The sequence below is a fragment of the Otolemur garnettii genome, unplaced genomic scaffold (assembly GCF_000181295.1).
Source record: "Otolemur garnettii isolate 467f Iridium unplaced genomic scaffold, OtoGar3 scaffold00005, whole genome shotgun sequence".
Taxonomy (NCBI): domain Eukaryota; kingdom Metazoa; phylum Chordata; class Mammalia; order Primates; family Galagidae; genus Otolemur; species Otolemur garnettii.
Genome location: NW_003852400.1, coordinates 5,708,484 through 5,723,107, shown reverse-complemented (window position 1 = coordinate 5,723,107; position 14,624 = coordinate 5,708,484). Strand labels below are relative to the sequence as shown.

At 36.4% G+C, this 14,624-nt stretch overlaps 1 protein-coding gene across 1 annotated transcript in view; it reads left to right on the top strand.

Moving 5' to 3' along the window:
* The window catches only part of FAM185A (family with sequence similarity 185 member A), a 47,763-nt gene that overhangs the window by 25,662 nt on the left and 7,477 nt on the right, over positions 1-14,624 (top strand). The window contains exons 6-7 of the mRNA XM_003782802.3: positions 3,579-3,674; positions 8,114-8,248. Of these exons, the coding sequence (XP_003782850.1) occupies positions 3,579-3,674; positions 8,114-8,248 (231 nt within the window). The remainder of the gene's footprint in view (positions 1-3,578; positions 3,675-8,113; positions 8,249-14,624) is intronic.

The window sequence follows — 14,624 nt, the reverse complement described above, 5'->3', positions numbered from 1 at the left end:
CTTGGAACCAAAATCTGGTTTCAGTAAACTGGTAAATGTCTGTCTTAAATAGAATCAAATTTTACATTCTGATTTCAAGGGAAGTTAAGATCATTTTTCACAAAACAAAATGTTTTGCTCTAGAGCAGGAGTTGGCAGCCTTTGCCTATAAAGCACCAGATAGAAAATACTTTTGGCTTCGTGGGCAATAACAGTCTTCTGGACCATGCAGTTCTCCATTATAACACAAAAACAGCCATTGACAGTACATATAGAAATAGCTATACTTGTATGTGTGTTCCAATAAAACTTTATTTAACAAAAACAGAAGGTGGGCAGTAGTTTTTCAACTCTGCTATAGGACCTAAAAAATCATTGTTTTTACAGTTCTAGAAAAATTCTGGGTTTGGTGCCTTAATCCCAAAGGTGAAAAGTGGGTAATGTTTTAAGATAATGTTATATGGAATTTCTTCATTGGATGGTTACTGGAGAAAGTTGAAGGCAGCTCCACAAATCATGACAACCTACTTAATTAAAGTGTACTGAGCAATTTGGATTTTGAAGAATTGAGATTAGTAGAAGCAGAACAGTTACAAAGAAACAAAAAGTGATTCCTAGGAACCTGAGGGGGAACTTGTTAGACTGGCCAAGGTTTCAGTGTATTGAAATGGGTCTCAAGAAAAGTTGGCCTAGTTGAAATGTATCGGACTTGAGATGATTTAGGTATTATACTACTCGATTTCAGGAGAATAAGTATCCTCTCTATGATTCCTTTATAAAAGGAATAAATGTAATTATGATCCTCTGTTTCTAATTTAGATAATATAAACAATCAGCTTATTAAGTTATCAAGTCATTTGGATTTTGTCTAAACGTTCAAACCTGTTTCAGAGCTTTTCTCAGAAGCTGAAGTGCTATTAAGTGCTTAGTGATTGTGTATGTCAAAACCCTGATCTTCCTTGGATTGCTATTTTTTAAATAATACCTTTGGAGCACTAGGGAATCTTCCACTTAGAATGAGTCAACAGGAGAAAGCAGAGCTTCATAGTAGCTAACGGTGGGGTCGGAGGGCTAAGAGATTTGCTCACCAAGCTCTACGGTCTCTCTAGTGTCTTACCTCTTTCAGAAGGCACTGTCACAACCTTAGTACTGGGAATTATATCTTTTTTAAAAAGACAGAACATCTCTTTTTAAATTTTTTTTCCTTTTTGTGCCTTTGATAAGCCCAGCTTCCTTTTTGCTCTCTCCCTAATACAGAACATCCATTTAGAAACCTTTACTTAAAGTGACCTTAACATTCTTTTTCAAGTCCTATGTCCTATGTGTAAAATTTGTTCCTTGTTCTTGCAATTAGTAGTTTTGTAAGTGTATATACATCAGGTTACAGAAATAAAGAAATATCTTTCATGTTGCTCTTCCTCATATTTATATTTTGAAACTCCAGTGTAAAATTATGAAAGTTAAGGACTTTAATGTGTTTGACTAATTTTAAGAGAGTTCTCCATTTATTTGAAAAAAATAGCAAAGTTTAGAACGTTAGCCTTTAAAACTTAGTTGTTATTCATGCTAGTCTATATTACCAATTTCTGTTTCTTTAGTTGTATGTAGTGTTCGCTGGTGGTTGACATCAGTTTTTCCCTTTTGTGTATTTAATGTTCCAAGAAAACTCAATGGTCTCTGTCAGACTAACAAGATCTTTGCCCAGAATAATAATGATTGAAAACTCTCTGTGATAGTTTGCTTATTCCTACCACTGTCTGAACTCACATCTCTGTTCACTTATTAATCACCCTCTATTACGTATTTCCGTTAAGGATTTCTCCCATATCTATAGAATTTCTCCTTTTGTGACTCCAAATAAAAAATAAATTCTATAAATGAAACCCTAATTTTACTCTTGGTAATTAATTGCAGTTTCAACATTACAAAGAACAAAAGTAGAGTATTTCACTACAATTTTTTTAAAGATATCCTTTGCTTTCTCTTTTGAAAATATATCAAAAGTTTTAATTTTCTTTTTTGACAGCCTGCCAGCGATGGGCCATTATCAGAGCTGATTACATGAGGATATAATTACTTTGTGGCTTCAGATGTAATTATTTAGCCGTTGTTTATTTCCCACTTGGGTGGGAAAAAGAAGTAAAAGTATTGTTTATGAGCCACTTCAAAATCTTAGGTTTTTTTCCATTCCTCCTGGAGAAAGCAAGAAATCAAACTAATGTTTAAATACTTGACTATGTTCTGTCTGGGATAATACAAACATTGTGTAGTCCACATTTTTTTTTTTTTTTTTTTACCATAGTGTATTTTTTACTTGGCTTTTTTCAGGATTCAGTAAGAGGTTTTAAAAGGAGTTTCTGCTTGTACTTACACAGTGAAATAGTCATCTTTGTCCAGTTACTCTGTGTTACTTATCTCTAGTGATATCATGTCCCACCATCAGTGTTTACTTTTGAAACTTGAAAACTAATTAAATTGGATCTGATAAAGGACATTTTTCAGTGTCGATTGGCGGTAAATTATTATAAATGATCTCAGAGCTAGATTTTGAATAGCTTATTCCAAAATTATTGTCTTTGTTGAGAGTAAAGTTTCTTTTAAGGAAAAATGTATGTAGATATACAAATGTTTTCTCTCCACATTTTATAAAAAGTATGATATAATTTTTACCTTACTCTCTCCTTAGCTTCCACTTTGAAGTAATAAAACTCCTGATAAAAATATGCTTTTAAAAATGTCTCTCTCAAAAGAATATGGCTTGGCCTTCTCCAGGCAGTCAGATAGAATATTAAATTATAGATTCAGTTGCCACAGGAGAAGGAGAAGAAGGAAAAATCACTAACCACTCTCTTATTTCCTTATTTCTGACTGGAACTTGAACTTGAAATACTGGCTGATTTAAAACTGGGTTCATGGATAAAAGAGGGAAATTGAGTGTAAAATCAGCCCTACTTTAATTATGATTTTTTTACCTTGACTTAAAGATGTCTCAGAAGCTTGAAAAGAAATATAACATGTAAACAAGCTTCACCTACTGTCAAATGATTCTTCTTCCTCACCCCCTAATGTCCCTCTAAAAAATACAGCAAAACCTATGTACTCTTTTACTACTATAACACTAAAATTTTAGTACTAGCAAATTTGCCAAAAGGAAAAATTATGAGGGGTCTTGATTTTTTGTTCACTTTGCCACTGCTTATATGACTGTATATGAGGTAGAATTCTTTGGTAATTATTGGAAGTTTTACAAAATTTGTCAATATGATAATAAACCAGATACATCCATGATGCTTCACGGCTTTTTGCTTGCACACCGACTTCCCTCCTTATTAGGTTCTAGAGTAAATGTGTAGAGATAAATTATTCAGGTTACTATAAATGTAGAGGTTTTTAATTAGTTGTCTAGATATAGATTTCCAGATTTCTGATACTGTTAACATTTTAATGAAAATGATGGCATTGCTAGGAGGAAAAATACAAAATTTTACAAGATTCTTAGCTCCTTTTCCTCTTACTAAAGTAGAGCCTTTTATTTCAAGTTGACAATTCCATTCACTCAAGTAAGAATGATTCTGCTCATGGTTTTTCCTTCTTCCCAGATTCATCCTCTGGATCTTTAAAAGCCTCAGCTCATCAGGGTGCCATAGATGTTTATGTCAGCCAACTGGGGCAAGTGGAACTGAAATCCCATAAAGGTTAGCCAAATGGAATGTTTTATTTTGACATATGGTGTAAGGAAGGTTTATGTAACACTTAGGAAACAGATGGTCAAATTATCTATACTGACCTAGAAATCTCAAGAAAATGTCTTCTGATAGAACTTGATTTAAAGTTCTTGCTAAAGTTCTTGCCCTCTAGACCAATGATTTTTAAAATTTTGGGGACAGATGGCCACAAAAGCTGTCTTTTCCTTTGTACTACAAACAAAAATGTTGTAACATTTTGACAATTATTGTGGACCATTATTATTTTAATGTTGCTATGTGGGTTTTTCAGTTTAGTCTTATTTCTGAAATAGAATATTCTTTGGAGGGAAAATGTTTTCATATGTTCTTTTGGGAGCTTTTCTACCAGTCTGTAAGTGGTCCTTCTCAGGCTGTCAATGTAGATAGAGTAAGAGGTTTCAAAGTGCAATCCTGAAATAAAGGTATCACTAGAATGGGCCTCTAAACTGATTGTTGACTTAGTCTTTTGAAGTTTTAAGCCTTATGCATAATGTGTTTCTCTATATAATTTCTAATACAAACAACTTATCCTAAGAGCCTAGACCTTTGATTAAAAATGGTATATACTTTAGCCAGGTGAGGTGGCTCACACCTGCAATCCTAGGACTCTGGGAGGCTGAGATGGGTGGATTGCTTGAGCTCAGGAATTCTAGACCAGCCTGAACAAGAGTGAGACCCTATCTCTACTAAAAATAGAAAAAGTAGCTGGCTATTGTGGTGGGCACCTGTAATCACAGCTGCCTGAGAAGCTGAAGCAGGAGAATCACTTGAACCCAATACTTTGAGGTTGCTGTGAGCTATGATGACAAAGCAAATAGAAAACTTTAAAACTTTTGAAGGTCATTAATCTCCATTCATTTAAAATGCTTTAGAGTATTGTTCGGAACATTGTTCCAATAAGCTGTGGAAATAGCTTATGATTTTACGGAATTTGATTAGGATTATAATTTTGTGTTTTCTCTGCCATATTACTGGCAGAAGCTTAAAGATAACTGGAAAGAAAGATTTGTGTCTTTCTTCAGATCTCTTAATTCTCACTACAGTTGGGAAAGGCAACTTTTTATACTAATGGAAAGTTTTTAAGGCCTGTGTTGCTTAATGGTCAGTATGATAACTGGAATCCATTCCAACTCTGCCACCGTCTTGCTCTAGGCTTCAGAGCTAGCCACTGGAGTCTCTTAGGACTTTACCATTTTGCCAGGTGAAAAACAAAATAATATAATGCTTGTTTTCTTTTCCATTATGGAATGTTAATATGATGACCTTATGGATTCATTCATAACGGTTATGCTTGGGTCTGGGAGTCATACTTAAATTGAGTACTGACTTTTCCACTTAACATTTTGTCCATAGGAAAATCACTACTAATCTTAACATAGTGTGCCTTCAATAAATGATACTGTTAGTATTAATTCACTTTTGAATTTTTAAGGAGGCAGTATTGATGTCAACCATGAAGAAGTTTATGAAGTGAAAAGAGGTTGAAGGTAAAACAAGAGCTCTAAAAAAGATAGTGATAAAGATGGGACATTAGGAAAATTTTCAGATCATGAGAAGTCTTCATTCATAAACAGTTGTGGAAGTTTGGTAATGATAGTTTTTATTTTTTAAAGATGCAGAGGGAGATGGGGATAGAGCTCTTTCTCTGCAAAGATCTCGTAGATTTAAGATGTTATTCATTTAAGAACAGAAAAAACTATTCATAAAATTATCACATTTGATAATTTTTAAATTCCTAGACAAGAGTTTTTTAAATCCATGATTTTCTTCTTTTCAAAGTATGTTTGGTAGAAAAAAAAATGTATGTTCTATTCATTCTGAACTCTTCAGGATTGTTTTTCTTTTGTTTCATTTTTTCCTAAAGCCCTCATATGTTGTTATGGGGAATTTCCTGTTAGTAGTTTACATTGGAAGCCTTAAAGGCAATTTGTATTTTAATAAAATAAACAAGTTGCAGTGATATGCTTTGTTCATCATTTTTTTAAAGAGTTGGTATGTGAGTTTATCAGTCTTACCCCAAACTTCTAGCTCCAGTAAGGAAGACTAAGAAGATACAAAATTACTTAAGGAAACTTAAGCTGATATTAACCAGACTAGAAGGAAAACCGTGACCAATAACTAAACATGTTCTAAAGGAATCCTTGTAATAACTTTCACAACAGATGTCATCCAAACTGTCTTCGTCCACAGAGATGGAATTAATGCTTTATGGTAGGGGCTTCTTACCTACTTTATTTAATGAGAAACTTTTTCGGAAGTATGTTGGTGAATTTATATTGCAATTCACATAATCGTTTTAAAAAATAATTCCATAGCTAAAAAGTTTCTACACAGTTAAGAATACAACAATTAAACTAAACAGACAACCTTCAGAATGGGAAAAGATATTTGCATGTGACAAATCTGACAAAGGGTTGATAACCAAAGTCTATAAAGAACCCCAATTAGTAAACAAGAAAAGAGTAAACAATCCCATTTATAAATGGGCAAGAGACATGAATAGAACCTTCTCTGAAAAAGACAGACAATGGCTAAAAATACAAGAAAAAAATGCTCATTGTCCCTAATCATCAGAGAAATGCAAATCAAAACCACTTTGGGATGTCACCTAACCCCAGTGAGAATAACCCACATCATAAAGTCCCAAAGCTGCAGATGCTGCCACAGTTATAGAGAGAAGGGAACACTTTTACACTATTGGTGTAGTTGCAAACTGATACAGCCTCTTTGGAAAGAAGTATGGAGAATCCTCAAAGAGCTAAAAGTAGACCTTCCATTTGATCCCACAATCCCATTACTAGGTATCTACCCAGAAGAAAAAAAAATCATTTTACCATAAAGATATCTACACTAGAATATTTACTATAGCTCAATTCACAATTGATGAGGTGTGGAAACAACCTAAATGCCCATCAACCCAGGAATGGATTAACAAACTGTGGTATATGTATAACATGGAATACTATTCAGCCATTAAAAAGATGGAGACTTTACATCTTTTGTGTTAACCTAGATAGAGCTGGATGGAGCTGAAGAACATTCTCCTTAGTAAAGTATCACAAGAATGGAAAAGCAAGTATCTAATGTATTCAATACCAGTATGAAAACAATAGATGAGCAAATACACACCCACACAAGAGAAAACATAAGTCATGTGAGGGCAGGCAGGGGAAGGAGGAAGGGGAGAGAGGGAAGAAGGAAGAGGGATTGGTGTGCTCTTACCTACTAGGCACAATGCAGGGGTATATGGCCCACCTACAGGGTGAAGGGATCAACTATAATTTGGACTTCGTTTGTACCTTCATATTAATCCAAAATTTAAAAAAAGAAAATAGAAAAATAATTTCATAGCTAACAGAGTACTTTTTCTGATTTATTCCTTTAAAAGCTTGAATTGTCAACCAGATTCAAATGCAAATAAAGTTGAGGTGCCTGAAATCTTCTCAAAAGAAATAATCTGTTGGAATTCAAATAATCCTTTTTTATCCCTAGGGACAGGGGTCTCTGTTTCCTGTGCTTAAGTACGGTGGTGCCATCATAGCTAACTGCAGCCCCAAACTTCTGGGCTCAAATGATCTTCCTGCCTCAACCTTCTAAGTAGCTAGCTGGGACTACAGGCAAGTGCCATCACATCTGGCTAATTTTTTCATTTCTTAGAGGCCAGGGTCTCGCCATGTTGCCCAGGATGTTTTCAAGTTCCTGGCTTCAAGTGATCCTCCCATCTCAGCCTCCCAAAGTGCTGGGATTTCAGGCTTGAGCCACTGCACCCAGGCACACAAGGATATGGCTGCTTTTTTCACACTGTTACTTTTCCTCACATGCAAGGCACAACTGTGAAAGCACAGCACTCAGGGTTCAAGTTGTGTTACAATGATAAATGGAGACACAAGTCTTGTGGCATCATGATGCAGCAGTGTATGAAATACCACAGTGGTTAAAAGTATGGGCTTTGTATTTATTGAGCTGAGTCCAAGTTCCAAGAGTAGTGGGTTCTTCTCTGTAAAATTAGGATAATAACTCATAAAGTTGATAAGGGAATTAAGAACATAACGTAATTAGGTATCTGGCTTTTAGCAAATGCTCAATGGTAAATCCTGCCTATAAGTTACATGTATAGTAACTTTCTGATATTGGATGAACTGGATAGTGCTATTGGCAAAAGAAGAATTAGTAGCTCAGAGTATTCTAATGACCCATACTCTTGACAGAAGTCACGGTGGATGCCTTGAGAGTAAGGAATCTTTGACCAGCTGGGAGGAAGGAAAAGGCACTACTATTTAAAATACTGTATGATAAGTAGTTAAAACAGTATACCAGCAGCAGTGCTACCCTTTCAATAAAATATATAATAAAGTCTGGGTACTTTTTATTTCTTTGCATTAATCAGCTCACCTCTAAATTTATTACAGGTTCTATTATTGTCAAGGTCCCATCTTCTCTTCCAGCTTATTTACAGTTATCAGGAAAAGAGGTTGATGTGAACTCAGAAGTCCACGTTCAGGAAATGGCTGAAGCTCGTAAAGATGATGGTGTAACAATTACAGGTACAGAGGCTGCACTTTGCTATGTCAGATGAATAGTCGTTTTCTATACATAAGTAGAAATTTGGTATTCCTAACTGCCATTTTAATTTTTTCATCCTTTTCCATGTCACATTCTAGTTTTGACACCTTTTTCTTCTAGTTGCTCATCAGTAACATGATGCAGACACTTTGTTTGGAGAGAACTAATTCAGTTATTTAGGAACACTCATTAGTTCACACTGGATAAACTTGATTTCAAAATTTTCTCAAAGAGCTTAAAAATCAACTGAATGTATATATTATAATGCAAGACTTAAAGCTAACCTTATATGATTAGAATAAATAGGAATTTGGTTTGATGTGCATATTGTAAATGTGCTCTTTTTTTTTTTTTTTTTTTTGAGATAGAAAAAAAAAAAAACCACTTTGTTGCCCTGGGTAGAGTGCCATGGTGTCATAGCTTACAGCAACCTCAAATTCTTGGGCTCAAGAGATCCTCTTGTCTCTTGCTGTTTTAATACAACAAATTCTTAATCCTACAAATGTGAATAGCTTTTGCATGCTGTTCATCACATCTGGCTGTACTAATGGCTGATATTCGTTTTTAATGTTTATTGTTTTAATGAACTAAAAAATTAAAACTGGTGAAGTTTTCCTTTAAGTCCTACCAGAGTGGCATCAAAAAGGACACTTAAACTCTGTTCATGGATGAAAGCTATTGGCTTACCCAGGAGATACTGACTAGAAAAAGGAAATGTGTGTGGGGAGGGAGCTGGGGTGGTCTTCAGATGATCAAATTTCAGTTTTAAACATTCAATGTATATGTTATGTAAGGTGAGAAAGTAGTCTGTTAAAAATCATAGAACATTAACGAAGAGCATAATAGGAATAAACATAATATCTGTAAACTCCCAGATCTGGCTCAATGCCTAATTGGCCGGCTTTTAGTTACATGGTGAAAACTTGATAAAAAGTCCAATTGCATGTGGCCTAATGAAGGGGCTGTGTCCTGAGAAATGCATCAGGAGATTTCACTGGCATGCAAAGCTCTAGAGCAGCGGTTCTCAACCTGTGGGTCGTGACCCCTTTGTAACAATGAAAATACATCCTGCATATCAGATATTTATATTACGATTCGTAACAGTAGCAAAATTACAGTTATGAGGTAGCAAAGAAAATGATTTTATGGTTGGGGGTCACCACAACATGAGGAACTGTATTAAAGGGTTGTGGCATTAGGAAGGTTGAGAACCACTGTGCTAGAATGTATTTACACAAACCTAGGCGGCATGGCCTACTCTACATTGAGGCTTTATGGGATCATGCACTGCTCCTATGCCACTAACCTGTATGGCAGGTTACTGTACTGAATAAATTATCCTTAGCTTAGGGTAAATACTAAGCCGGTAGCATGGTTGTTTATTATCAAGTATTATGTACAATACATAATGTGTGTGTTCTAACTTTATATGACCGGCAGTGCAGTAGCTTTGGTCACACCAGGGTCACCACAAACTTGTGAGTAGTGCACAGTAATTCCACCGTTGACTGAAACATCATTGTGAGGTACATGACTGCACATCAAATGTGGTAACAATCAACTTGTTGTCATCTAATGGCTTGAGTTTGATAAAGAGCCAATTGAGTTACCTATTGTTGTTCCCAGTAATCTAAAGCAATAACACAAATTTATTTAACAGTGCTCTGAATCATAACGTAATCAAATTATTTACACACATAAATATGCTTGAGTTATACCTTAAAGCTATTTTGTCATATTTTCATTCTTTTACTCATAGAATCAATATGCCTTTCTGAAATTTAGATTTAGTTTTAAAATCTTCCCGAAATTTAGATTTAGTTTTAAAACTCTAGTCTCTTGACTGTAGCCATTATTTCTATGCATGTAACTTTCAGATTTATCTGTAGACCTAATCTCTTTATTGTTCTTGCCCATTTCCATTCTATTAAACAAGTACTACCTCAAGATTAATAGATTTAAAGTCAAAATTATCTTTCCCGGCCTAGCTCCTCTTCCTGTCTTCCCTACTTTTGTTCAATCAGTTACCTAACATTTAATAAGGCAGGCCCTGCCGTAAGATAGGAGTGCAAAGGTACCATAAAGTGTGGGCTCTGCCTTCTGAGGAGCTTACATTCTCATCTCATGGGGAAAGACAGACAAACCAGTGAATACTATGTGGAGGCTGAATGTTATCATAAAGTACGGTATGGTGTGGTGCTGTGAGAGTGTAGAGGTGATACATGTAAACTAGACTAGCCAGGTGAGTTTGGGGACGTGAGAGAAGTCACCTATGATCAGAGAGTTAAAGGAGAAGTGGCATGAAAGGAGGCTGGAGAGTTTGAAGAGGTCACATCACAGAGGGCCAGTCTGGATTTTAGATTAAGGACACTGCAAAGCCCTTGGAAGATTTTAACTTAGGCTTCACTTAGGTTTGTATATTACAAAGGTCACTCTATTGAGTGGAGAAAGGTTAGAAAGAACTATGGTAGGTGAAGGGAAGGTTAATTAGCACAGATGTCCCTAACATTTTTGGCACTAGGGACTGGTTTCATGGAAGACTTTTCATGGCCTGGGGTGGGGAGGAGGGGGTGGTTCCAGGAGGATTTGGGTGCATCACCTCACCTCAGATCATCAGACATTGGGTTCTCATAAGGAGCGCACACGGTACAGTAGGGTTTGTGCTCCTGTGATTCCTATGAGGACCTAATGCTGCCATCTGCTGGGAGGTGGAGCTCAGACAGTGAACAGTGGGGGGCAGCAGCAAACACAGTTTAAGCTTCACTTGCTTGCCTGCCACTCCCCTCCTGCGGGCAGCCCTCTTCCTTAGGGCCACAGTCTTCGCCCTGGGGATTGGGGACCACAGAATCAGCAGGTAACTGTAGTAATTAGGAGAAAGAGTATAGTGGCCTGGACTCCACAGTGAGCTATCTTTCACTCAGCAAACACATAAATAGGCCTTCAGCAAATTTTGGTTGAAGAAAAAAACAAATGAACGCTATGAGGAAGATGCAGGCTTACCTTGTTGGTTATTATGAAGCTCCTCAGCCTCTTCAGTTCTTTTTGTGTGCAACTATTACATCTTAAACTCTGGCCCCTACTTTCTGTACCTGGAAGGGCCACATTGCAGAATAAAGATTCATTTTCCTGCTTATAGTGCAAGAATCTAGGTTTTGAACAACGAAGTCCTTTTGTAGAGTAGCACAGGATAGACTGTGCAGTTGGGCCTCAGGTGGACATGGTCTCTGATTTAAATCCCCTAGAGTAATAGTGTGTGTGTTGGGGCGGGGTGGGGGTGGGGGGCCTGAAGGCAGCAGCAGTCTCTCTTAAAGAGAAACTTTTATATTTCATTTTGATGCTAAAACTGTCTAGTGCCCAAAAGGCCACAGGCCTTATGTATCGCGGGTGAAATAATTTAAGAGGCCTCAAAAATCAGGGCAGATTGTTCTTTTCGGTAGAGGTTTCCAATCTGAAACCCAATTTTGGAAATAATGAGCAGCTTCATATGTGAGCTGTTATTATAGACAGCTGAGCTCAGCTCATCTGGGTCTTCCTCCTAAGAGCCTATGAGGCACAGAAACAGAAATACCCTCACTGCTAAAAAGTCTGGACTTTATTTGTAGCATGACTTCTGGATAATTTCTGCAAGAAGCCATGCCAGTAAAACTTAGTCCCTTTGTCTTAGGCTTCCCACAGAGTTTCGATGTGTCACCCCTGTAATTTTATTTCCTGCTCCATGGTTTCCCTTGCTATTGAAAGTTGTATAATTCTTACAGTGATTTACATGTATCATGTGCTATTTTGAGGTCAAAAGAAAGCCTAGGACTCTCTTAGGCTAAAACATTTACCTACTCAAAAGCTATGCACAAGTTTGTGGTGCGGGTGCGTTCTCAGGCTATTTATCTGAGCCTTGATTCTAAGTTTCATGCTCTACTCATATATGGCAAATTCAGCATGTAAATAGCTTAGCTAAGATATTTCTAAAAAAGAGCTGACTTCTCTATTAGGTTTTTAGACTTGGTTCATCAACTTAGAGATGAAACCTGACTGTGGAATATCAAGCTATTCTCAAAGCCCAGACAGGCATGTGGTACAAAGTCCTTTGGTCTTAAAACTGCAATGTAGATGTTAGATGATTTAAAAAGTATTAGTTGTGGTAAAGTGCCTTGCCACTCAAAGGACTGGTGTTTATCATCATCTGCACAGTAAGGAAGCTGCCACTATTGGGTTTATTTCATTTTAGTCAAACTGGAAATACAAAGCATTTATTATTTTTTATAATAAATTCATTTGGGATCAAAGTAAACCACCAAGTCTGAAGAGAGTTCTCAGCTTGTGTTTAGGCCAGAGTTATATGTTCAGTGGTATTGTGATTTATAATGAAATACTAGTTCAGGAGGTGGAGAAAAGGTTAAAATGGGACGAAGTGCTCACAGGATGCCGCTTTTAAAATCTAGAGATACTATTTTCTCTTCAAATGGGAACGAAATCTGGTCTTTTGTTATGACTAATCCTTAGAAATAACTCGCTTCTTAGAACACACTAATGTTTTGGTTTTTTCCAAGCTTTTAACACATGATTTGTCAGTAATGTAGATATGTTTGGGGACTACATGGAAGAAAGTCAGTAACAGAATGAAGAATGCTAGATGCTTATAGCTGTCTGCTTAAAAATACAGTACTTTGACAGGGGCTGAACTAGGTAACTCACACCTATAGCCCCAGCATTTTGGAAGGCCAAGGCAGAAGAATTGCTTAAGTCCAGGTTTGAGACCAGCCTGAGCGACATAGTAAGACTCTGTCTCTACAAAAAATAGAAAAATTAGCTGGACAAGGTGGCTTATTCCTATGGTCTCAGATACTCAGGAAGCCAAGGCAGGAAGATAACAATGAGCCCAGGAGTTTGAGGTTGCTGTGAGCTGCTATGATGATGACGCCACTGCACTCCAGCTGGGTCAACAGAGCAAGAAAGGAACTGTCATTATGCTTTTATGGTGCTTTTGTTTCCCTGTGTTTTTGTTGAAGTGTAAGATCCTGGGAGTATCATGTGTAATCAGGTGTTAACTATGTTAATGTTTACCACCCCCCACCAAAAGATCAGGTTTTTATTTCAATTCATGTGCAAACTTTATCCGTAAGCACCATATAGTAAATGTGTTAGACTTGGCAGGTTACATGTGGTCCCTGTCACATATTCTTCTTTGTTTTCTTTTGTAATAACCCAAAATATTAAAAGCCATTCTTAGCTTTCAGGCCATACAAAAACAAACCCATTGGCTAGATTTTGCCTATGGGCTTTAGTTTGCTGATTAGATTAGAGCTCAAAGTACAGGCCTCAAACTTAGTACTACAAATTCTGTTTGTAATGCCTGGTTTGGTTTTGTTTTTTTAATCATTGTTTGGTTTTTGTATTTATTTTGGTCATTCAAGAAATATAAACCACAGCCAAATTCTTACCCTGAATGAACTTTTCCCAGCAGTGAAGAAAACCTGACTTACGCACTTTAAGTGTAACTTGCACAAATCATGTTTTCATGTAACACTTAGGAAATGATGTAACCACAGAAGATATACAATGGCAAATAAATACACAAAAGATGTTCACCAGGACCAGCCATTGGGGAAATGCAAATTAAAACCAGAACAAGATACCACTACATACTTACTAGAATGGCTAAAATAAAAAATACTAATAATACAAATGCTGGCAAGGATGCAGAGAAACTGGATCTCTCCTATGGTGCTGGTGGGTATGTAAAATGATGTAGCCATCCTAAAATGCCATCTGGCAGTTCCTTTAAAAAAGGAACACGAAACTACAATTAATGTCCTAGCAGTTAGTTATATTCCTGTGCATTTATCCTGGCTAAATGAAACTTGTGTTCACTCAAAAACTTGTGCACAAATGTTCAGAATTTTATTTTTAAGACCCCCCAATTGGAAATGATTTAAATATCCTCCTATGAGTGAATGTTTATATAACCCATGGTATGCCCATATAAGATAACTCACCAATAAAAGGAACAATTTATTGATATACACAACTTGAATTGAACTTAAGGGCATTATTCTGAGTGAAAAAAGCCAATCTCAAAATGTTACATACTACACGTGAGTCTATCTTTATAACATTATTGAAATGACAAAACTATAGAAGTGAGAATAGATAAATGTTTGCTGAAGGTTAGGGAAAGAGAGAAAGGAGTTGACTTTAAAGGGACAAAACAAAGGACTTCCTGTGTTGTGACAGAACAGTTTCATATCTTGAGTATAATGATGATTATACGAATCTGTTTATATATGAAATGACATAAAAGAATGCCTGAAAATAGTGGTAAAATCTGGGTAAGATCTACAATCTAATTAATTGTACTTTGCC